This window comes from Symphalangus syndactylus, chromosome 12, assembly GCF_028878055.3.
Source record: "Symphalangus syndactylus isolate Jambi chromosome 12, NHGRI_mSymSyn1-v2.1_pri, whole genome shotgun sequence".
Lineage (NCBI taxonomy): Eukaryota > Metazoa > Chordata > Mammalia > Primates > Hylobatidae > Symphalangus > Symphalangus syndactylus.
The window spans coordinates 82,034,309-82,056,532 of record NC_072441.2 but is presented as its reverse complement, the minus strand read 5'-3'; the positions used below and the strand labels follow the sequence as shown (position 1 = coordinate 82,056,532).

The window sequence follows — 22,224 nt, the reverse complement described above, 5'->3', positions numbered from 1 at the left end:
CTCTGTCTCAAAGAAAAAAAAAAAATTAGCCGGGCTTGGTGGCGCACACCTCTAATCCCAGCTACTCGGGAGGCTGAGGCACAAGAATCACTTCAACCCAGAGGCAGAGGTTGCAGTGAGCCGAGATCGCGCCACTGCACTACAGCCTGGGCAACAGAGCAAGACCCTGTCTCAAAAAACAATAAATAAATAAATAAAAAATAATAAAAATAAAAGAACTAATAAGATAGTGAGGCCAGCCACAGTGGCTCACGCCTATAGTCCTAGCACGTTGGGAGGCTGAGGCAGGTGGATCACCTAAGGTCAGGAGTTCGAGGCAAAACCCGGTCTCTACTAAAAATACAAAATTTAAAATACAAAAATTAGCCGGGCGTGGTGGCAGGTGCCTGTAATCCCAGCTACTTGGGAGGCTGAGGCAGAATTGCTTGAACCCAGGGTGTGGAGGTTGCAGTGAGCTGAGATTATATCACTTCATTCCATTTCGAGCAAAACTTCATCTCAAAAAATAATAATAATTAAAAAAATAAGATAGTGAGAAATTATTGGTGTGAGAGCACGAAAGTACAGGAAAGTAGAGAAGTAAGCCCAGCAGTAGGGCTGATTTTACCCAGGCGTCATTTGCTGATTTGGAATTAGTGGCAGAAAATAGGCTGTGTGGGGCTGGTGAAGTCCAGGCTGGGTGTGGTGGCTCACGCCTGTAATCCCAGCACTTTAGGAGGCCAAGGCGGGAGGATGGCTTGAGCTTAGAAGTTTCAGACCAGCCTGGACAACAGGGCGAGACCCCATTTCAATTTTTTAAAATTAAAAAAAAAAAAAAAGGACCAGGCATGGTGGCTCATGCCTGTAACCCCAGCACTTTGGGAGGCTGAGATGGATGGATCATGAGGTCAGGAGTTCAAGTCCAGCCTGCACAAGATGGTGAGACCCCATCTCTACTAAAAATACTAACATTAGCCAGGCGTGGTGGCACATGCCTGTAAGCCCAGCTACTTGGGAGGCTGAGGCAGGAGAATCACTTGAACCCAGGAGGCAGAGGTTGCAGTGAGCCGAGATTGCGCCACTGCACTCCAGCCTGGGCAATAGAGGGAAACTCATTCTCAAAAAAAAAAAAAAAAAAAGGAGTCCAAATGTCCCCAAAGGTGATAACCTTGGTAAACCACCTTTGTGTTTTGAGCCAGGATCTCAAAAGGCTGCACTCCTAGGGGCAACCTGGGAGTAGAATAAATAGAAAATCTAAGGTGCTGCTTGGTGCCTCACATCTATAATCCCAGCACTTTGGGAGGCTGAGGTGAGGATCACTAGAGCCCAGGAGTTGGAGACCAGCTTAGGCAACATAGTGAGACCTTATCTCTACCAAAAATTAAAAAATTAGTTGGGCGTGGTGACATATGCCTGTAGTCTGAGCTACTCTGAAGGTTGACACAGGAGGATTGCTTGAGCCCAAGAGGTTGGGGCTTCAGTGAGCTGTGTTTATGCCACTGAACTCCAGCCTGGGCAACAGGAGTGAGACCCTGTCTCAAAAATAATAATAATACAGACTCAAAATATTAAAAGACCAAAATTAAGAACCAAATGATAGATTTAATACTATATTAGACTAAACTGAGGAGCAAGTGATGAATTGGAAGAAAGGACAGCAGAAACTACCTAAAATGAAGAATGGACAAAAAGGAATGAAAAACATAAAAAGAGAGGGTAAAAGGCCTTTTGCAGTGGCTCATGCCTGTAATCCCAGCACTTTGGGAGGCCGAGGTGGGCGGATCACCTGAGGTTGGGAGTTCGAAACCAGCCTGACCAACATGGAGAAACCCTATCTCTACTAAAAATATACAATTATCCAGGCATGGTGGTGCATGCCTGTAATCCCAGCTACTTGGGAGGCTGAGGCAGGAGAATCACTTGAACCTGGGAGGCAGTTTGTGAGCTGAGATCGCGCATTGCACTCCAGCCTGGGCAACAAGAGCGAAACTCCGTCTCAAAAAAAACAAAAAACAAAAAAACAAAGACTAGCCTTGACAACATATAAAGTACCCCATCTCTACAAAAATAAATAAATAAGCCCCGGGCCAAGGGAGGTGGCTCATGCCTGTAATCCCAGCACTTTGGGAGACAGAGGGGGGTGGATCACCTGAGGTCAGGAGTTCGAGACCAGTCTGGCCAACATGATGAAACCCCATGTCTACTAAAAATACAAAAATTAGCTGGGCAGGGCCGGGCGCGGTGGCTCACGCCTGTAATCCCAGCACTTTGGGAGGCCGAGGCAGTCAGATCACGAGATCAGGAGATCAAGACCATCCTCCCTAACACCGCGAAACCCCATCTCTACCAAAAATACACACACACAAAAAAATTAGCCGGGCGTTGTGGCGGGCGCCTATAGTCCCAGCTACTCGGGAGGCTGAGGCAGGAGAATCGCTTGAACCGGAGAGGCAGAGGTTGCAGTGAGCTGAGATAGCACCACTTTGCTCCAGCCTGGGAGACTCCATCTCAAAAAAAAAAAAAAAAAAAAATTAGCTCGGAGTGGTGTGGCCTGTGCTTATGAGTAGTACCAACCACTAGGGAGGCTGAAATGGGAGAGTCTCTTGAGGCCAGGAAGTCGAGGCTGCAGTGAGCTATGATGGTGCACCACTGCACTCCAGCCTGGGCAACAGAGTGAGACCCTGTGTCTAAATAAAATGAAATAATAGAAGAGCGGGTACGAGACAAAGAGATTACTGGGGGAAAAGTCTAACACGTCTTTATCTGGAGTTCAGGAAGGAGGGAAATACCTAGGTACAACTAATACTTGAAGAGATAATAGCTGATAGATTTAATAAATGGACGGCAAACCTCAAGCCATTGATTCAAGAAGCTCAACAAATCTCAAGCAAGACTTTTTTTTTTTTTTTGAGACGGAGTCTCGCTCTGTCACCCAGGCTGGAGTGCAGTGGCGCAATCTCGGCTCACTGCAAGCTCCGCCTCCCGGGTTCACGCCATTCTCCCGCCTCAGCCTCTCCGAGTAGCTGGGACTACAGGCGCCCGCCACCACGCCCGGCTAATTTTTTGTATTTTTAGTAGAGACGGGGTTTCACCGTGGTCTCGATCTCCTGACCTCGTGATCCGCCCGCCTCGGCCTCCCAAAGTGCTAGGATTACAAGCGTGAGCCACCGCGCCCGGCCTTTTTTTTTTTTTTTTTTTTTTTTTTTTTTTTTTTAAACAGAGTCTCCCTCTATTGCCCAGGCTGGGGTGCAGTGGCGCCATCTCAGCTCACTGCAACCTCCGCCTCCTGGGTTCAAGAGATTCTCCTGCCTCAGCCTCCTGAGTAACTGGAACTACAGGCGACGGCCAGCACGCCGGCTAATTTTTCTATTTTTAGTAGAGACGGCGTTTCACCGTGTTGGCCAAGCTGATCTCAAACTCCTGACCTCAGGTGATACACCCGCCTCGGCCTCCCACAGTGCTGGGTGGCCACAAATCACCGCACTCAGCCCGCTTTTTGTTTGTTTGTTTTTTTTAATTAATAATATTTATTTTAATCTGGATGGTGGTTATGTGGACAGAATAGGTTTAGACTTAAGATGTTTACGTTCTGCTGTAGTAAATTAAATATCAAAAAAATATTTATAGCCGGGCGCGGTGGCTCACGCTTGTAATCCCAGCACTTTGGGAGGCCGAGGCGGGTGGATCACGAGGTCAGGAGATCGAGACCACAGTGAAACCCTGTCTCTACTAAAAATACAAAAAAAAATTAGCCGGGCGTGGTGGCAGGCGCCTGTAGTCCCAGCTACTCGGAGAGGCTGAGGCAGGAGAATGGCGTGAACCCGGGAGGCGGAGCTTGCAGTGAGCCGAGATCGGGCCACTGCACTCCAGCCTGGGTGATAGAGCAAGACTCCGTCTCAAAAAAAAAAAAAAAAAAAAAAAAAAAAAAATATTTATAGAAGGGAGGTAGGTGAGGGATAAAAGTCTACAAGTTGGGTTCAGTGAATACTGCTTGGGTGATGAGTGCACCAAAATCTCACAAATCACCACTAAAGAATTTATGTAACCAAGCTGGGCGCGGTGGCTCACGCCGGTAATCCCAGCACTTTAGGAGGCTGAGGCGGGTGGATCACCTGTTTCCATAGACATGGAAAACCATGTTTTCCACACTAATTCAATCAATATACTCCTCTCGTATCTGAAACCTGTTTCTCCTGCTTCGAGTTGGTAGCCGTGTAGTGTTCATAGTTGCCTAAACTCCCTTTTCCCCATCAACTTCAACTGCTGGTGGCAAAAATGGCTGATATTGGTTGCATTTTTGAGGTAGGAAAATTGGCAAGATAGTTTGTAGACGTGTAGTGTTCATAGTTGCCTAAACTTCCTTTTTCCCCAGCAACTTCAACTGCTGGTGGCAAAAATGGCTGATATTGGTTGCATTTTTGAGGTAGGAAAATTGGCAAGATATTTTCATTGACAGAAGAAACGTAAATTACGTGTGCCGTACAGGGCAATGAAAAAAAAAAAAAAAAAAACTCTGATAGCAGAGGATGGTTTCGATCCATCGACCTCTGGGTTATGGGCCCAGCACGCTTCCGCTGCGCCACTCTGCTATCTGGAATAGCTTGTTCTCATGATCATTATAGAATACTACGTAGTCATTGTCCTGCCTTCTTTAGCGCCACCTAATGTCTGATCAAAAATTCGTCATTACTATAGAACCAGTTCTTGTTGGCTAGTTCCTGACACAGTAGGCGTTTTTTATTGGCTCATAAGCCCGGTTTGACAAAGTAAGCCAATAGGCATAAGCGATGGGGTAAGGCGGGAGCCAATCGCGTCGGGTTTTATTGGGACACGCCGGCAAGACGCCTCTTCAGTTGTCTGCTCCTCAGAGGAAGGGGCGGTTGGTGCGGCCTCCATTGTTCGTGTTTTAAGGCGCCATGAGGTAAGGGGGTCGAAGTGGTCGAAAGGTTTCAGGTATTCGACGGAAAACTTTGTGAACGTGGGCCGAAAGAAGTCGGAGTATCTAAAAGGGCCATGTATGCGGGGGCTGGCTAAAAACCTGAGAACTCCTGGTCTAGGATAGTGGGAGAGAGGGAGGCCGGTAGAGGCGGGGAAACTTGGGCCCGGGAAGGGGTTGGGGCCCAGGAGTGGGGAGTCGGGTTCGACACCTCTGTCTCTGAAGGGTTGCGATGAGGGGGTGTCCTCAAGCCCCCGGAGGAGCTCCCCACCTTTCCCCCCGCCCTCGTCATCCGGGCTGAGAATGCTGGAGCGAGCTGCATTCATCCTCAGTGCGAAGGCCTTGACATATAGGACATGCCCGATAAATGTGTATGTTAATGAAGAAATGAGCAATCTTTAGCCTCCGAAGTATAAGGATTCGTGTGGCCCAGGATTATGGGTTATTTCGTGTAGGGCTCACTGTCTGAGCCCCATCATTACTTGATGGGGGTTGTGATTAACTTAGAGGAGGTTATGGGGGTGTAACTGGGCACCATTTGGAATGGGGAGAAGTGTGAGTGTGAGTGGGGTCTCTTGCCTACCGTTGGGAGGTTCCGAGGGAGGAAAGTAGCCAATCTAAAATGATATGGCTGGTGGGTATTCCTTCAATGAGGTCAGAATAAGATTTGCATTTCTAGGGGTGACAGAGGCCGTGGTCGTGGTGGGCGCTTTGGTTCCAGAGGAGGCCCAGGAGGAGGGTGAGTACCAGCTTTTAGCATCTCTGCACTTGGTTGTTAGTTTCTGCTTGTCCTCTAAATAGGAGTTTTGGAGTAGACTAATGTCACTTGGTTTTGTGAGAGCCAACTGTGGTCTTTTCCTGCACTCCTGCTAATTGAATTTGGCCCCACTATGCTAAGAATGATTCTCTCCCTCCCCAGAGACTTTGTCACTCATTCTGAGGACTGACATGTTTTCAAAATTGTTGGCGTGTTATTTACATCTCATTTGATTCCTACCTAGGGAATAATTTGGCTGTTTTTCATGTTTTAGGTTCAGGCCCTTTGTACCACATATCCCATTTGACTTCTATTTGGTGAGTACTTTGGGTTAATAATACACATTTTCTGGCCACTGTTGAAATGGAGCCCAGTAAGTATCTCCCAGTTAATGAAGTTAGATGGTGGTTGAAGAGGGCAGGCACAGTGCCTCACGCCTGTAATCTCAGCACTTTGGGAGGCCGAGGCAGATGGATTACCGGAGGGTCAGGAGTTTGAGACCAGCCTGGCCAATATGGTGAAACCCTGTCTCTAATAAAAATAAAAAAGTTGGCTGGGCGTGTGTCTAATCCCAGCTACTTGGGAGGCTGAAGCAGGAGAATTGCTTGAACCCAAGAGGCGGAGGTTGCAGTGAACCGATATGGTACCACTACAAAAAAAAAGGTGGCTGAAATAGGGAGGGAAAGTGATTTGTGAAAAGACTTGGGGTTTTGAGTCAACTGTGTGTTGCTTTGCATACAGAAACAGTGTAAGCATGGTGGGGAGAATAATTCCTTGGCTACTGTTGGCATTAAACGTGATTATAATCTTTGTTCTGAATAAGTAATTGTATTTATGGTATATCTGTTACTATAAAGATAGTGATAGCTTGAATTATGGCTATTCCAGCTTGTATCCTTGTTTGAACTTTTTTTTTTTTTTTTTGAGACAGAGTCTCACTCCGTCACCCAGGCTGGAGTGCAGTGGTGCAATCTTGGCTCACTGCACTGAACCTGGGAGGCAGAGGAATCAGGACCTCTGCCTCTGGGGTTCAAACGATTCTCCTACCTCAGCCTCCTGAGTAGTTGGGATTACAGGCGCCTGCCACCATGCCCAGCTAATTTTTGTATATCTGTTTAGTAGAGACGGGGTTTCACCATGTTGCCCAGGCTGATCTTGAACTCCTGACCTCAAGTGATCTGCCCACCTTAGCCTCCCAAGGTGCTGGGATTACAGGCGTATGTGACCCACCGTGCCTGGCCTTTGAACAAATTTTTTTTTTGAGGCAGGGTCTCACTGTTGCCCAGGCTGGAGTGCAGTGGCGTGACCTTGGCCCACTGCAACCTCGCTTCCTGCGTTCAAGGGATTCTCCCACCTCAGCCTCCTGAGTAGCTGGGATTACAGGTGTGAGCCACCACACCCAGCTAATTGAACAAATTAAGGAATAAAAACAATTGTAGAATTTTCTATTTTTAACCTTTTTCTGTCGTAGTAATAGAAAAAACAATCTCGCCTGTATATTATTTTCGGCAAATAGAATGTAGTTGTTTACTTCTGGTTTAGTGTGAAATGGCCTTTCCCCGGGTCAAGCCAGCACCTGATGAAACTTCCTTCAGTGAGGCCTTGCTGAAGAGGAATCAGGACCTGGCTCCCAATTCTGCTGAACAGGTATGTTCTTTTGGCTGTCTTCCAGAAACGTCTCTAAAGCAGTTAAAAGTATTGGTAAAGAGTAACTGTTGGTAAGGTTAAGAATGGTGTTAACAGAGCCTGAAATCCAGAGGGTTTAATTGTTCTCCTTATTTCTCATTGTGGGTGGAGATAGCCAGGTGGATATATAAACAAATTACATACGCACTCTTATTTTTATTGGGGACAAAGAGTTGTTCTCTTCCCATATATTCAAGGCCAGAATGAAGTGTTTTTAAAGCCCTATGTCACTATTGAGTCAGCTTGTATGGAAGGGATTAGGAGAAAATATTCAAACTCTGAGAAGTTGCTTATAATTTTTTATCTTCAAGTATTGTTTCTTGCTGTTTTTCAGGCGTCTATCCTTTCTCTGGTGACAAAAATAAACAATGTGATTGATAATCTGATTGTGGCTCCAGGGACATTTGAAGTGGTGAGTTTTTGATGATTTAGTTTTAGGAAAGGGCACCTTTGGTAGTGTGGAAATTTCCTTGGCTCTTGACTTTTAATTTTCAGTTGTCTATTATCCAAAGCCAAGCCTAAAATGAGAAAGTACAGTGGAATTTCTTTGTAGTACTGATCTTGAGGACAAGACTTGTATCATTGTTATGCTAGCTGTGATGTATCAGGCTTTCATGTGGTGGTTTTAGGGGTGATTTCACCCCTGCTACTTCTTAATTTGGGTAACAGGTAGCTGTGTTGTAACAGTTCTGGGAGGACCTAGGCACCTTTTTTTCTTCTAAATTGATTTTCCCCGAAATCCTTTTTCCAACAGCAAATTGAAGAAGTTCGACAGGTGGGATCCTATAAAAAGGGGACAATGACTACAGGACACAATGTGGCTGACCTGGTGGTGATACTCAAGATTCTGCCAACGTGTGAGTGTGCCTGTTTCTGGTCATGGGAACAGAACATAGCACTTGGATTAGGGGTTTAGGTATCTTTTTTTGTTTTGAGACAAATTCTCACTCTGTTGGCCAGGCTGGAGTGCAGTGGTGCCATTGTGGCTCACTGCAGCCTTGACCTCCACTACAGCAAGTGATCTTCCCGCCTTAGCCTCCCGAGTAGCTGGGACTACAGATGTGTGCCACCACACCCAGCTAATTTGTATTTTTTGTAGATACAGGGTTTCACTGTGTTGCTCGGGCTGGTCTCAAACTCCTGAGCTCAAGCAATCTGCCCACCTCAGCCTCCCAAAGTGCTGGGATTACAGGCGTGAGCCACTGTGCCCAGCCCTTAGGGATCTTGAAAGCTCAAATTTCTTGTGAGAAAGGATGTTTGTAAGACAGATGTTTTTAGTTTTTGTTTTTGAGACGGATCTCGCTCTGTTGCCCTGGCTGGAGTGCAATGGCATGATCTCGGTTCACTGCAACCTCCACCTCCTGGGTTCTAGCTGTTCTTCTGCCTTGGCCTCCCAAGTAGCTGGGATTACAGGCAAGTGCCACCACGCCTGGCTAATTTTTCTATTTTTAGCAGAGACGAGGTTTCACCGTGTTGGCCAGTCTGGTCTCAAACTCCTGACCTCAGGTGATCTGCCCGCCTTGGCTTCCCAAAGTGTTGGGATTACAGGCGTAAGCCACTGCACCCTGCCTGACAAATGTGTTTTAATGAGTGATAAGGGACAAACGCTGGAGTGTGTGTGTCTGAAAGAATGTATAGCAGGTTACCGTAGGGCCATGTTTCTCAACTGGAGGTAATTTTGCCACCCAGGGGATATCTGGCAGTATCTGGCGGTACTTTTGATTGTTAAAACAAGGGGGTGCTACTGGCATCAAAAAAGGGTAGAAGCCAGGTGTGGTGGCTGTATTCCCAGCACTTTGGGAGGCTGAGGCAAGAGGATCACTTGACCCCAGGAGTTTGACCAGCCTGTGTAACATAGACCGTGTACCTACAAAAAAAAAAAAATTAGCTGGGCATGGTGGTGCATGCTTTGGTCCCAGCTACTCAGAAGCCTGAGGTGGGGCCAGGTGCAGTGGCTCACGCCTGTAATCCCAACACTTTGGGAGGCCAAGGCCTGGAGTTCAAGACCAGCCTGGCCAACATGGCAAAACCCAGTCTCTACCAAAAATATGAAAATTAGCCAGGCGTGGTGGTGGGCGTCTGTAATCCCCGCTACTTGGGAGGCTGAGGCAGGAGAGTTGCTTGAACCTGGGAGGCAGAGGTTGGAGTTAGCAGAGATCGTGCCAGTGCACTTCAGCTTGGGTGACAGAGTGAGGCCTTGTCTCAAAAAAAAGAAAAAAAAAAAAGCAGTAGCCTGAGGTGAGAGGATTGCTTGAGCCCGGGAGGCTGAGGCTGCAGTGAGCTGTGATTGTGCCACTGCACTGCAGCCTGGGTGACAAGAGTGAGACCCTTTCTCAAAAAAAGAAAAAGGATAGAGGACATGGATGCTGTTAAACATCCTACATCTCCATCACCCTAAAGATTTATCTAGCCCAAAATGTTATTAACTGCCACTGACCTGAAAAACCCTGCTGTAGAAAGAGGATATGAGTACAGGAGGGGTCCTGTTCCCTTGAGTCTTCCAATTTTTCTGCCCAGGTCTTGACTTCCTCTTATAAAAGTATTTATTCTATTACTTACCCTTGCTTCAGCCTTGGATATGGGACAGAAATGAGAGTGCAAAGTAGCTTAGAGATATATAGAAAGTCTAGGTAGGCCGGGCGCGGTGGCTCACACTTGTAATCCCAGCACTTTGGGAGGCCGAGGCGGGCGGATCACGAGGTCAGGAGATCGAGACCACGGTGAAACCCTGTCTCTACTAAAAATACAAAAAATTAGCCGGGCGTGGTGGCGGGCACCTGTAGTCCCAGCTACTCAGAGAGGCTGAAGCAGGAGAATGGCGTGAACCTGGGAGGCAGAGCTCGCAGTGAGCCGAGATTGTGCCACTGCACTCCAGCCTGGGCGACAGAGCGAGGCTCTGTCTCAAAAAAAAAAAAAAAAAAAAAAGTCTAGGTAAAGAAATTATTATAACATTATGTCATTTTCTGTCAATTAGTGGAAGCTGTTGCTGCCCTGGGGAACAAAGTCGTGGAAAGCCTAAGAGCACAGGATCCTTCTGAAGGTTTGCATTTGTTGCTGATTCTGTATTTAGTAGCCATAGGAACCAGGTCTTGAAATTGTAAGTACACTTTCAACAAAATCAGGTCAGACCAGACGGAAGAGTAAATGCAGAGTTTTATGTTGTGGGAGTTTTTGGCAGGGGCTTCAGATGTTCAAGGTGTTCAAGGGAGATCTGTTTGATCTCCCTTCTAAAGCTCTGTATTCTAAATTCTTATTCTGGACTTTGTGCTGTTTTAAAAAATCCACCTAGCCAGGTACAGTGGCTTACGTCTGTAATCCCAGCACTTTGGGAGGCCGAGGTGGGCGGATCACGAGGTCAGGAGATCGAGACCATCCTGGCTAACACGGTGAAACCCCATCTCTACTAAAAGTACAAAAAATTAGCCGGGCATGGTGGTGGGCGCCTGTAGTCCCAGCTACTTGGGAGGCTGAGGCAGGAGAGTGGCGTGAACCCGGAAGGCGGAGCTTGCGGTGAGCCGAGATCGAGCCACTGCACTCTAGCCTGGGCGACAGAGTGAGACTCTGTCTCAAAAAAAAACAAAAAAAATCCACCTGTTCCCCCCGACCCTGGATTTAACTTTGGTTAAACTAATGGAAATGTGAGTTATAGTTTTTGTTTATTCTGTTTTTTCAGTTTTAACCATGCTGACCAACGAAACTGGCTTTGAAATCAGTTCTTCTGACGCTACAGTGAAGATTCTCATTACAACAGTGCCACCCAATCTTCGAAAACTGGATCCAGAACTCCATTGTTAGTTCTTTTTTTCCATTGCTGGAAAATTTAGGGGATATTCAAAACATGGTATTGTTGCTGTTTAGTTTACTTAGCTTGTTGCTGTTCCATGTGCGGCTTTCTGGGAATTGAAGAACTTAGGTTTATTCTGAACTTTGCTCTCTCCCTCTGTAATTTGGAAATAGTTTTTTATCAGCTTGCTAGTGGGATTTTCAGATGGGGTGACCAAGAAAGCATTTGGAGGACTTAAAAAGGACTGAGAAAATATTTATGGAGGGGGATAGGCTTTTGGAGAAAATAGATCTTGCATGCTTCTAGTGATTTTTAGACAAGTGATTTGCTGATACGAAAAACACGGGGTGGCTTAAAGAATTGCAGAGTTGGTCAGGTGCGGTGGCTCACGCCTGTAATCCCAGCACTTTGGGAGGCGGAGGCAGGCAGATCACCTGAGGTCAGGAGTTGGAGACCATCCTGGCCAACATGGTGAAACCCCGTCTCAACTAAAATACAAAAATTAGTGGGGCATGATGGCGGTTACCTGTAATCCCAGCTACTCAGGAGGCTGAGGCAGGAGAATTGCTTGAACCCGGGAGGCGGAGGTTGCAGTGAGCTGAGATCGCGCCACTGTACTCCAGCCTGGACGACAGAGTGAGAATCCGTCTATCCTGCCCTCCTTCCAAGTTTTTAGACTGTAGCAGTGGTAATGAGTAGCTTGTTTAATGAAAATGTTTCATCCTGGCCTATCATGCTTGTCTTTTTAGTGGATATCAAAGTATTGCAGAGTGCCTTAGCAGCCATCCGACATGCCCGCTGGTTCGAGGAAAATGCTTCTCAGTCCACGTGAGTCCCTCCCTGACCATTTGGATTAAGATAAACTTTTTAACTGCAGTGAATAGCAGGATACCCCCATACTTCCTCTGACAGAACTATTTTGCCTGTGAACTTTTGTCTGGATTTTTATTTTTACCTTAAGTAAGCAAATTAAGATTTAGAGAAAGCAGAGAACGTATATTTCTGGAAACAGCATAGTCAGCTTCAATTCTACCTTAGGCGTGGAAATACATGATCATATTGATTTTAATGTTTGGGTCACTATTACTTTCAGAGTTAAAGTTCTCATCAGACTACTGAAGGACTTGAGGATTCGTTTTCCTGGCTTTGAGCCCCTCACACCCTGGATCCTTGACCTACTAGTAAGTAAAGATGGGCAATTGAAGTTCCTCATCATCCTTATTTACTAGTAGTAGTAGTAGTAGTAGGAGTAGTAGTAACTCTGAAATTCACCAGAGTCTGAAATTTGGTGAACCTTAAAAGAAATTTTATTGGTAGACAAGTAATCCAATAAAAATTCAGCATTTACATGACTCAGACATTTGTTTAAAAAAAAAGAAAAAATTCAAAGTTTTTTTTGTATATTCTATTAAATGAGTAGTTACTGAGTTATAGTGTCCCGTTTTCTTCTCATGACTACTACCATTTAATCATGGTAGTAGAGAGAAATGAGTGAGCAGCCATTTCAGAATTGCTTCTGAACATGAAAATTTTGGCTAGACTTAGACCTTAATGACCAATTTTCCTCGTGATGATTTAAGGTTTTAGTTTGATGCCTGTAATCCCAGCACTTTGGGAAGCTGAGGCCAGAGGATCACTTGAAGCCAAGAGTTTGAGACCAGCCTGGGCAAAATAGCGAGACTCTGTCTATACAAGAGAAAAAAAAAATTAGCCAGTTGTAGTGGCTTGCACTTACAGTCCTAGCTTCTCAGGAGGCTGAGGCAGGAGGGTTGCAAAAAATTAGCCAGTTGTAGTGGCTTGCACTTATAGTCCTAGCTTCTCAGGAGGCTGAGGCAGGAGGGTTGCTTGAGTCCAGGAGTTCGTGGTTACAGTAAACTATTACTGTGCCACTGCACTCCAGCCTGGGTGACAAAGTGAGGCCCTGTCTCTAAAAAATAAAGTTTTAGTTATCAGAAGTGCCATTTTGATGGCACACCTACTGGATTTATTATTTTTCAGGGCCATTATGCTGTGATGAACAACCCCACCAGACAGCCTTTGGCCCTAAATGTTGCATACAGGTACAGCATGCTTCTTTGGGTTTAGGGTTGGTTGTAAGCTATTTTGTACATTCCTTTAATACCTCATACCTTCCTGTGTTCTAGGCGCTGCTTGCAGATTCTGGCTGCAGGACTGTTCCTGCCAGGTTCAGTGGGTATCACTGACCCCTGTGAGAGTGGCAACTTCAGAGTACACACAGTCATGACCCTAGAACAGCAGGTATTGGGACAGATATGAACTGAGTTGTTTTGCCCCACTCTTGAATACTGCTGGTCAGCAGGCGAAGCGGAATATGGTCTTTACGGGTCAGGAATTTGGGGATTCTGAAAGACTTCGGTCCTGATTTAAAAAATTGTCTTAATCTCTGTTTTCACAAGGGTATTACTCAAACAAGGTCCTTTGATTTTCCTTGCTTACTCTTACTCTGCTTTCCTTCAGGACATGGTCTGCTATACAGCTCAGACTCTCGTCCGAATCCTCTCACATGGTGGCTTTAGGAAGATCCTTGGCCAGGAGGGTGATGCCAGCTGTGAGTGACCACTGTGGGTCAGGGGTTTTGTATTGTAATCTAGTACAAAGAAGCTGTACACTACTTAAATGTCTTTAATATTTCCACAGTGTAAATAATGACTTTTATGCTGGGCTACTTGTCTAAATCACCTTTTTCTCTTTCCTAGATCTTGCTTCTGAAATATCTACCTGGGATGGAGTGATAGTAACACCTTCAGAAAAGGCTTATGAGAAGCCACCAGAGAAGAAGGAAGGAGAGGAAGAAGAGGAGAATACAGAAGAACCACCTCAAGGAGAGGAAGAAGAAAGCATGGAAACTCAGGAGTGACATTCCCTTCACTCCTTTTCCTACCCAAGGGGGAAGACTGGAGCCTAAGCTGCCCGCTACTGGGCTTTACATGGTGACAGACATTTCCGTGGGATAGGGAAGACAGCAGGAAGAAAAGTAAACTCCATAGAAGTGTCATTCCACTGAGTTTTGATATTGGCTTAGCTGTCAGTCTCCCATTTGTGACCTATGCCATCCATCTATAATGGAGGATACCAACATTTCTTCCTAATATTCTAGAATCCCCAACTTCTGAAAACCCCTCTCTCAACTAATACTTTGCTGTTGAAATGTTGTGAAATGTTAAGTGTCTGGAAATTTTTTTTTCTAAGAAAAACTATTAAAGTACTTCCTAGTAGGGCTCTTGGTCTTTTTGGTTCGTGTTTTTTGTTTGTTTGCATGTGGCAACCTTTTTTGCTTTTTGCTTTGTATACTCTTGTTGAAAATCATACTTGAGTCTTAATTATAAATACTCAGATCACAATTTGAAGCTGTCTTGAATTAAAGTACAAACTCCTGGAACCTTTCCATATACCAGAGTAAACTAGAATATCATCGTTTTAAGTATTTATTGAATAAAATGATTCTATCAACACTGCTACAGTATTCAAGCCAGTGCAATAAAAAAGTGGGTTGGACGGAGGTCATTCACTTTGACTTTGCCTGCCCTCTCCAGATCCCCAGTGTAAACAGGAAAATGAGAAGTCACAGGTAGAGGACATGCTGCCCAGGCCCATGTAACCAGGCATGTAACATACAAAGGAAGCCCCTCTGGTTAACTAGGCCTGAATAAGGTAAGCCTCAAGTATGCAGCTTAAAAAAAAAAAAAGAGGCCTCAGCTCATTTGTGAAAGGAAGCAAGAGCCATAATAAACATAAGTCTTTTGGGAACCTCATTCTGGCTGTGTGTAGGTTTCCCGGGGCCCCTACATAAATGGGTAAGATGAAGTGCTTCAAACAAACCGTACAGCTCCCTTTTTAATGTCTGAAGGTCTACGGGGACTGTCTCCTAGGATCTTTGCATGTCTTTGAAACAAGGCAGCTGGGGAACAGTACTTGTGTTACTGAGTCCATAGGCTCATCTGTTATTTGCTTGGGGAGCCAGGGGGGTAAATTCCCGAATCCAGCATTGCTCTCCTGCGGGCTGTTTCCTTGGCAACACTGTGGTTTAGCCGCCTCAGTCGTTCCTACAAGACAAGGAAGGTTTGGAATCTTAATAACTGCTGTGAAAGGCTTTAGAGTGTAAGTGAACTAGGTGCTGAAAAATACCGGGCTTGGTCTACCTCAAAGTCAGTCTTCTAAAGTATATATAAGAATGTAGGCTGGGTGTGGTGGCTCACACCTGTAATCCCAGCACTTTGGGAGGCTGAGGTGGGTGGATTACCTGAGGTCAGGAGTTCAAGACCAGCCTGACCAACATGGTAAAACCCGTCTCTACTAAAAAAATACAAAAAAATTAGCTGGGCATGGTGGCAGGCGCTGTGATGAGGCAGGAGAATCGCTTGAAACTGGGAGGTGGAGGTTGCAGTGAAATGAGATCATGCCACTGCACTCCAGCCTGGGTGACAGAGGGAGAACTCTGTCTCAGAAAAAAAATAAAAAAATGTAGGCCAGGCATGGTGCTCATGCCTATCCCAGCACTTTAGGAGGAAGTGGCAGGAAGATCACTTGAGCCCAGTTTGAGACCAGCCTGGGCACCATAGTGAGATCCTGTCTTTTTTTTTTTTTTTCTGAGACGGAGTTTCACTCTTGTTGCCCAGGCTGAAGTGCAATGGTGCAATCTCAGCTCACCGCAACCTCCGTCCCCCGGGCTCAAGTGATTCTTCTGTCTCAGCCTCCCAAGTAGCTGGGATTACAGGCATGCGCTACCACGCCCAGCTAATTTTGTATTTTTAGTAGATATGGGGTTTCTCTATGTTGGTTAGGCTGGTCTCGAACTCCCAACCTCAGGTGACCCGCCTGCCTCGGCCTCCCAAACTGCTGGGATTACAGGCAAGAGCCACCTCGCCCGGCCAATCCTGTCTATTTAAAAAAAAAAAAAAAAAAAGGCCAGACAGGCTGGGTACAGTGGCTCACGCCTGTAATCCCAGCGTTTTGGGAGGCCCAGGCAGGTGGATCACTTGCATGCAGGAGTTTGGGACCAGCCTGGGTAACATGGTGAAACCCTGTCTCTAGAAAAAAATACAAAAATTAGCTGGACATGGTGGTGCATGCCTGTAGTCCCAGCTACTCGGGAGGCTGAGGTGGATGGATCGCTTGAGCCTGGGAGGTAGAGGCTGCAGTGAGCCCTTATCATGCCACTGCACTCCATCCTGGGTGACAGACCTTGTCTCATAAAAACAGCCAGGTGTGGTGGCTTACTCCTGTGGTCCCAGCACTTCGGGTGGCCAAGGTGGGAAGCTCACTTGAGCCCAGGAGTTCCAGACCAGCCTGGGCAACATGGCAAAACCCTACTTCTAGAAAAAAATACAAAAATTAGCTGGGCGTTGTGCACGCTTGTAGTCCTAGCTACTCGGGAGGCGGAGGCAGAATTGCTTGAGCCCAGGAGGCGGAGGTTGCAGTGAGCTGAGATTGAGCCACCGCACTCCAGCCTGGGTGACAGCGGGAGACTGTCACACACACACACACAAGAACGTAAATGGCAGCAACTGAATACTGAGAATGAGACGAATTCTCCTAGGTATTTTTCAAGTACTGGGAGAAGTGAATTTCCCTTTCCCCAAAGAGTTTTAAAATTACAGTGGCTTTTACTGTGTTGAGGACTTACAAAAAAGAGCAAAGAATCACTGTTGGTATGATATTCTTTTACCTGAGCATTCTGTAGAATGTTGTTAACCAAGACAACGCGTCGCCGGGCATTAAGTAGCTTCTTAACATAGGGGTCAAGATCCAGGGCCACCTTCTGATCCTCATTTATGCGGTACAGTTCTGGAGATGGAAGTAAGGTGCAGCTAAGATCTAATGGCTCATCTCTTGTTCTGAGGGAAAGCAGGCTGGTAATGGGATGGAAAACACTTGCACCCAAACGGGCCACAGCCATTAGAGATTTAAGACATCCCTGAAAGGAGGAGTCCTTTGGCAGCCCTGATGCCCTGGAAGCAAGTGACAGAAACTCAACCCAGGGGTTGGCAAAAACCTAAGGTCCTGAAAGTGGGCTGAAGGATTCCGGGTACACAGGGATGCTCACTCACCTGTGGCTAGGTTGTCAATTTGTTCCCGGAGCTCTACCTGGCTCTCTCTGCAAAGAGGTACAAGGCCTACAAGGTCAGGCAGTTACCGGAGCTCAGGAAACGAACTCCCCTACGTATTTACCAAGTACTGAGAGAAGCTGGCCTCCGCTGAACCCTCTACCTGCGGCCTTCCGCCTGTCCACCCCGCCTCGAATCAGTTTCCTAAATTTATGCCCACTCCCAGCCAGAACACTTTCTTGGCCCCGCCCCTACAAAGCCAGAGAGACAGGCCCCGCCCCCAACTTCCCTCCCGGGCACCTGACGGCGTGCACGTGAGAGTCGAGCTGCTGCACAGCGGGACGCAGGAACTCCAGAAGCCCTTCGGCGAAGAGGTCGCGGCCTGTGGGCCCCGCCACCGGGGTCCCTGCCCCCGACACAGCGGCGGAACCAGCCCCGGCCATCACGAACTGTCCTGACGCCCGGAACCTGCCGCGAGGGCCGCCGGGAACCGGAGCCGCGCCGCACTGCCCCGCGAGGGGGCGCCCGGGAAATGCTGTCTCCACCAAGACACTGGGGTTTCTGGGAAATGGAGTCTGGAGCAAGCCGGGCGGGCTGGTCTTGAAAATCTCCAAAGGTCAGGTTGTAGAAAGGAACCAGTTTTTGGAGTGGATACTTTTTGTTTTCTCCAAAGGTGAAAATAAACGCGAATAACTTCAGTTGTCCATAGCCTTCCCATGTTAACTTTATGAGATAGCCGGGCATGGTGGCGGGCACCCAGCTACTCGGGAGGCTGAGGCAGGAGAACCGCTTGAAGCCGGGAGGCGGAGGTTACAGTGAGCCAAGATCGCGCCACTGCACTCCAGTCTGGGCAACAGAGAGACTCCGCCTCAAAAAAAAAAAAAAAAAAAAAAAAAAAAGTAACCCAAACCAAACGAAAACAAAAAAAACTTTATTAGGAAACCACATTATATTCGTAGTATCGTTTTCTATTTCTAAAGAGTTTTTTGTGGTTGGTTGTTTTTAAGACAAGGTCTCTCTCTGTCGCCTAGGCTGGAGTGCAGTGCCACGATCTTGGCTCACTGTAGCCTTCACCTCCTGGGGTCAAGAGGTCCTCCTGCTTCAGCCTCCCAAGTAGCAGGGACCACAGGTGTTAGCCACCATGCCTGACTAATTTTCTATTTTCTGTAGAGAAGAGGTCTCACTATGTTTGTTGCCCAGACTGGTCTCGAACTCCTGGGATCAGGTGATCCTCCCACCTCAGCCTCCTAAAGTGCTGGGATTACAGACGTGAGCCACCACGCCTGGTCTATTTCTAAAGAGTATATTTTTAATGGCATTAAATATGTACAAAACTGCATGTATCTGAATTTCATTCCTTTTTAAGGCTGAATAATGTAAACATGCAGGCTGGGCATGGTGGCTCACTCCTGTAATCCCAGCACTTTGGGAGGCTGAGGCGGGAGGATCACCTGAGCCCAGGAGTTCGAGATCAGTCTGGGCACCAAACCTAGTGAGACTCTGTCTCTACAGGAAATAAAACATTAGCTAGGCGGCTGGGCGCGGTGGCTGACGCCTGTAATCCCAGCACTTTGGGAGGCCGAGGTGGGTGGATCACGAGGTCAGGAGATCGAGACCACGGTGAAACCCCATCTCTACTAAAAATACAAAAAATTAGCCGGGCGTGGTGGCGGGCGCCTGTAGTCCCAGCTACTCAGGAGGCTGAGGCAGGAGAATGGCGTGAACCCAGGAGGCAGAGCTTGCAGTGAGCCGAGATCGTGCCACTGCACTCCAGCCTGGGCGACAGAGCGAGACTCCATCTCAAAAAAAAAAAAAAAAATTAGCCAGGCATGGTGGCTCACAGCTGTGGTCCCCGCTACTTGGGAGGCTGAAGTAGGAGGACCTTGAGTGCAGGAAGTTGAGGCTACAGTGAGCCAAGATGGTGGCACTGCATGCACTTCGGCCTGGGTGACAGGGTGAGACCCTGTCTCAAAAAATAAAAATAAATTTTAAAGTTTCCTTAGTTCACTTCTTTTTCCTTTCATTTTTAGAGACAAGTTCTCACTCTGTTGCTGAGGCTGGAGTGCAGTGATGTTATCATAGCTCACTGTAACCTCAAACTTCTAGGCTTGAGCCATCCTCCTGCCTCATACTCCTAAGTAACTGGGACTACAGTCACCTGCCCCCATGCCTGGTTAATTTTTAAAATTTTTTTGGTAGAGACAGGGTCTCCCTATGTTGCCCAGGCTGTTCTCGAACTCCTGGCCTCAAGACACCCTTCCATGGTTTTCTTTTTCCCTGAGAATTATGAAGACAATGATTCCTTAGTTTAATTCGGTTTGGTTTTTTTGTGGCTTTCCAGATAATTTACATCTGTCTCCTAGGCTCTAATGTGTTCCGGTGGCTCCCAATTCCCCAGGCCATGGGGAAGGATATATGAGCAGAAATGCTCCTGGAGGACAGGCAAAGGCATCCATGGTGATAAATGGGCACCAGAATGTTCAGCCTTGAGCTTCATCTTCAGTAATAAAGGAAGATAAGGCATTTGAATCACTGTGAGATTTGCTGGTCAGCAGCTCTAAACCTAAGACCCCAGCTGTGATAACTTTTTTTTTTTTTAATTTTTTGTAGAGACGAGGCCTCCCTATGTTGCCCAGGCTGGTCTTGAACTCCTGGATCAAGCAGTCCTCCCACCTCAGCCTCCCAAAGTGCTGGGATTACAGGTGTGAGCCACCAAGCCCAGCCCCAACTGTGATAACTTTTAAAACCTTACGCACTTACACTGGGTGGGGTGGCTCATGCCTCTAATCCCAGCACTTTGGGAGGCTGAGGCGGGAGGATTGCTTGAAGCCAGGAGTTCAAGACCAGCCTGTGCAACATAGGGAGACTCCCATCTCTACAAAAAAATTAATAAAAAAAAAAAAACTGGGCATGGTGGCACACACCTGTAGTTCCAGCTACTCGAGAGGCTGAGGTGGGAGGATCGCTTGAGCCTGGGAGGTAGAGGTTGCAGTGAGCTGTGATCATGCCTGGGCGTGATTTCACCCATGCACTCCAGCCTGGGTGAAGGAGCAAGACTCTGTCTCAAACACACACACACACACACACACACACACACACACACACCCCAAAAACCACCTTATACACTTTTTGTCATTGATTACGTTTGTGTCCCTGTATCTTCCTCTCTGGTGATTAGAGGTAAAACACTTGCAAGAGGCTAGGAGCTTATTTTGGGAGTAAGTGGCAAGGCAACTGCAACCTGCTTCACAGTCGGGCCTTGGGAAAAGGAAGCCCAGGTGAGAGAGTGGTGACAGTGTTGAAGAGGAATGGAAAAGTGTTGAAATCTCTGAGGCTTGTACTGGAAAGAGAGAACAGGTGTTCACCTGGGCTGGGAAAGGGCCTTGGAGGTTGATGGGCCACTTTCTTGTTTGCACAAGAAACCCTTGTGTTAGGCCACTGTCCTTTCAGGTGCCTCTTCAATTCTTTAGATTAAATACTCCCTATTGCCAGATTTAGCAAACAGAATAAACAAAACACTTGGGACACCAGGTAAATTTGAATTTCAGATAAACAACAATTTTTTTTTTTTTGAGATAGAGTCTTGCTTTGTTGCCTGGGCTGAAGTGCAGGGGTGCGATCTCGGCTCGCTGCAACCTCCACCTCCCAGGTTCAAGCAATTCTCCAGCCTCAACTTCCCGAGTAGGTGGGATTACATGCTCCCACTGCCATGCCTGGCTTTTTTTTTTTTTTTTTTTTTTTTTTTTTCAGATGGAGTTTCACTCTTGTTGCCCAGGCTGGAGTGCAGTCGCGCGATCTCGGCTCACTGCAACCTCTGCCTCCCAAGTTCAAGCAATTCTCCTGCCTCAGCCTCCTGAGTAGCTGGGCTTACAGGCACCTGCCACCACGCCTGGCTAATTTTTGTATTTTTAGTAGAGATGGGGTTTCACCACGTTGGCCAGGCTGGTCTCAAACTCCTGACCTCAGGTGATCCACCTGCCTTGGCCTCCCAAAGTGCTGGGATTACAGGCATAAGCCACCGTGCCCAGCAACAACAAATAATTTTTTTAGTATGGTTATCTAGTAATCTGACTTCAAAGGCTGGTTCTCTGAGGAAAAGCATGTGTTTTGTTTTTATGCTTTCCTTTTTCTTGACCTTTATTTCTCATGGGGTCTATTGCAAAGGCCTCCTGACTGATCTTCTTGCCTGGAGTCTCTATATTCCAGGTCAGTCTGCATTCTAAAATACCAGTCAGATTTCATAATACCCCTGCTTAGAGAAAAGTAGTGCTGAAAGGAATTTTAGACTCTGTCCTTTCCTGGGACACTTGTGAGGAAAACTGGACAAGGGTCTTGAAGAATCCCTGAAGTTTGGTAATAGGTTGAAGGCCAATGCTAGTGTAATTTTTCATTCTCTAAACATTTATCACACTCTAGGCCCAAGGTATTCAGCACAAAACCCCCTTCCTCTCTGCCTTCACCTGTATCATATAGCTGTGGCCCTCCTCCAGGCCTTGGCTTTTCCAGAGACACTGAAGATGTAGGTCCTAAGAATGCCCCTTCCCATCCAACTACTGCACATACAACCACCATGCTGTTTGTATGTCAGGGTCCAATGAAGACAGACAAATGACACAATATCAACAGGGATAGTTTACTGTAAAGAATTATCAACTCTATTTGATGACGGGGGATTGGAGTAATGAGGAATTGGCTAATAAGCGGAGAGAACTCTAAAGCACATAGGAAGAGCAGATGTTAGGAGCAGCTGTTACTCCTAGAGTTAGAGCACATAGGGAAGAGCTCTAGCCACCAGGTCTGAGATCCAGACATTGTTGAAAAGGGCATGGCTTGGCCAGGTGCAGTGGCTCATGCTTGTAATCCCAGCACTTTGGGAGGCTGAGGCAGGTGGGTCACTTGAGGTCAGGAGTTCGAGACCAGCCTGGCCAACATGGCAAAACCCCGTCTCTACTAAAAATACAGGTGTGGTGGCACACGCCTGTAATCCCAGCTACTCAGGAGGCTAAGGCAGGAGAAT

General features: G+C 46.9%; 2 protein-coding genes and 1 non-coding gene across 3 annotated transcripts; 1 reads left to right on the top strand and 2 right to left on the bottom strand.

Moving 5' to 3' along the window:
* Window positions 1-4,496: 4,496 nt before the first annotated feature.
* TRNAM-CAU (transfer RNA methionine (anticodon CAU)) lies at window positions 4,497-4,568 on the bottom strand. The gene has a single exon. It is a non-coding gene; the product is annotated as a tRNA-Met (tRNA).
* A 186-nt stretch (window positions 4,569-4,754) lies between these two features.
* Window positions 4,755-14,382, top strand: ILF2 (interleukin enhancer binding factor 2). Its single transcript, XM_063626540.1, has 14 exons — window positions 4,755-4,900; window positions 5,595-5,654; window positions 5,947-5,989; window positions 7,215-7,319; window positions 7,693-7,770; window positions 8,113-8,215; window positions 10,333-10,398; window positions 11,032-11,148; window positions 11,892-11,970; window positions 12,236-12,323; window positions 13,141-13,202; window positions 13,287-13,401; window positions 13,621-13,711; window positions 13,860-14,382. The coding sequence occupies exons 1-14, from the start codon at window positions 4,896-4,898 to the stop codon at window positions 14,018-14,020; spliced, it is 1,173 nt and encodes a 390-aa protein (XP_063482610.1). The 5' UTR covers window positions 4,755-4,895; the 3' UTR covers window positions 14,021-14,382.
* Window positions 14,383-14,572: 190 nt separating this feature from the next.
* Window positions 14,573-17,715, bottom strand: SNAPIN (SNAP associated protein). The gene is made up of 4 exons (XM_063626581.1): window positions 17,508-17,715; window positions 17,211-17,257; window positions 16,829-16,947; window positions 14,573-15,206 (listed from the first exon to the last, which is right to left on the bottom strand). The coding sequence occupies exons 1-4, from the start codon at window positions 17,648-17,650 to the stop codon at window positions 15,105-15,107; spliced, it is 411 nt and encodes a 136-aa protein (XP_063482651.1). The 5' UTR covers window positions 17,651-17,715; the 3' UTR covers window positions 14,573-15,104.
* Between the last annotated feature and the right edge of the window lie 4,509 nt (window positions 17,716-22,224).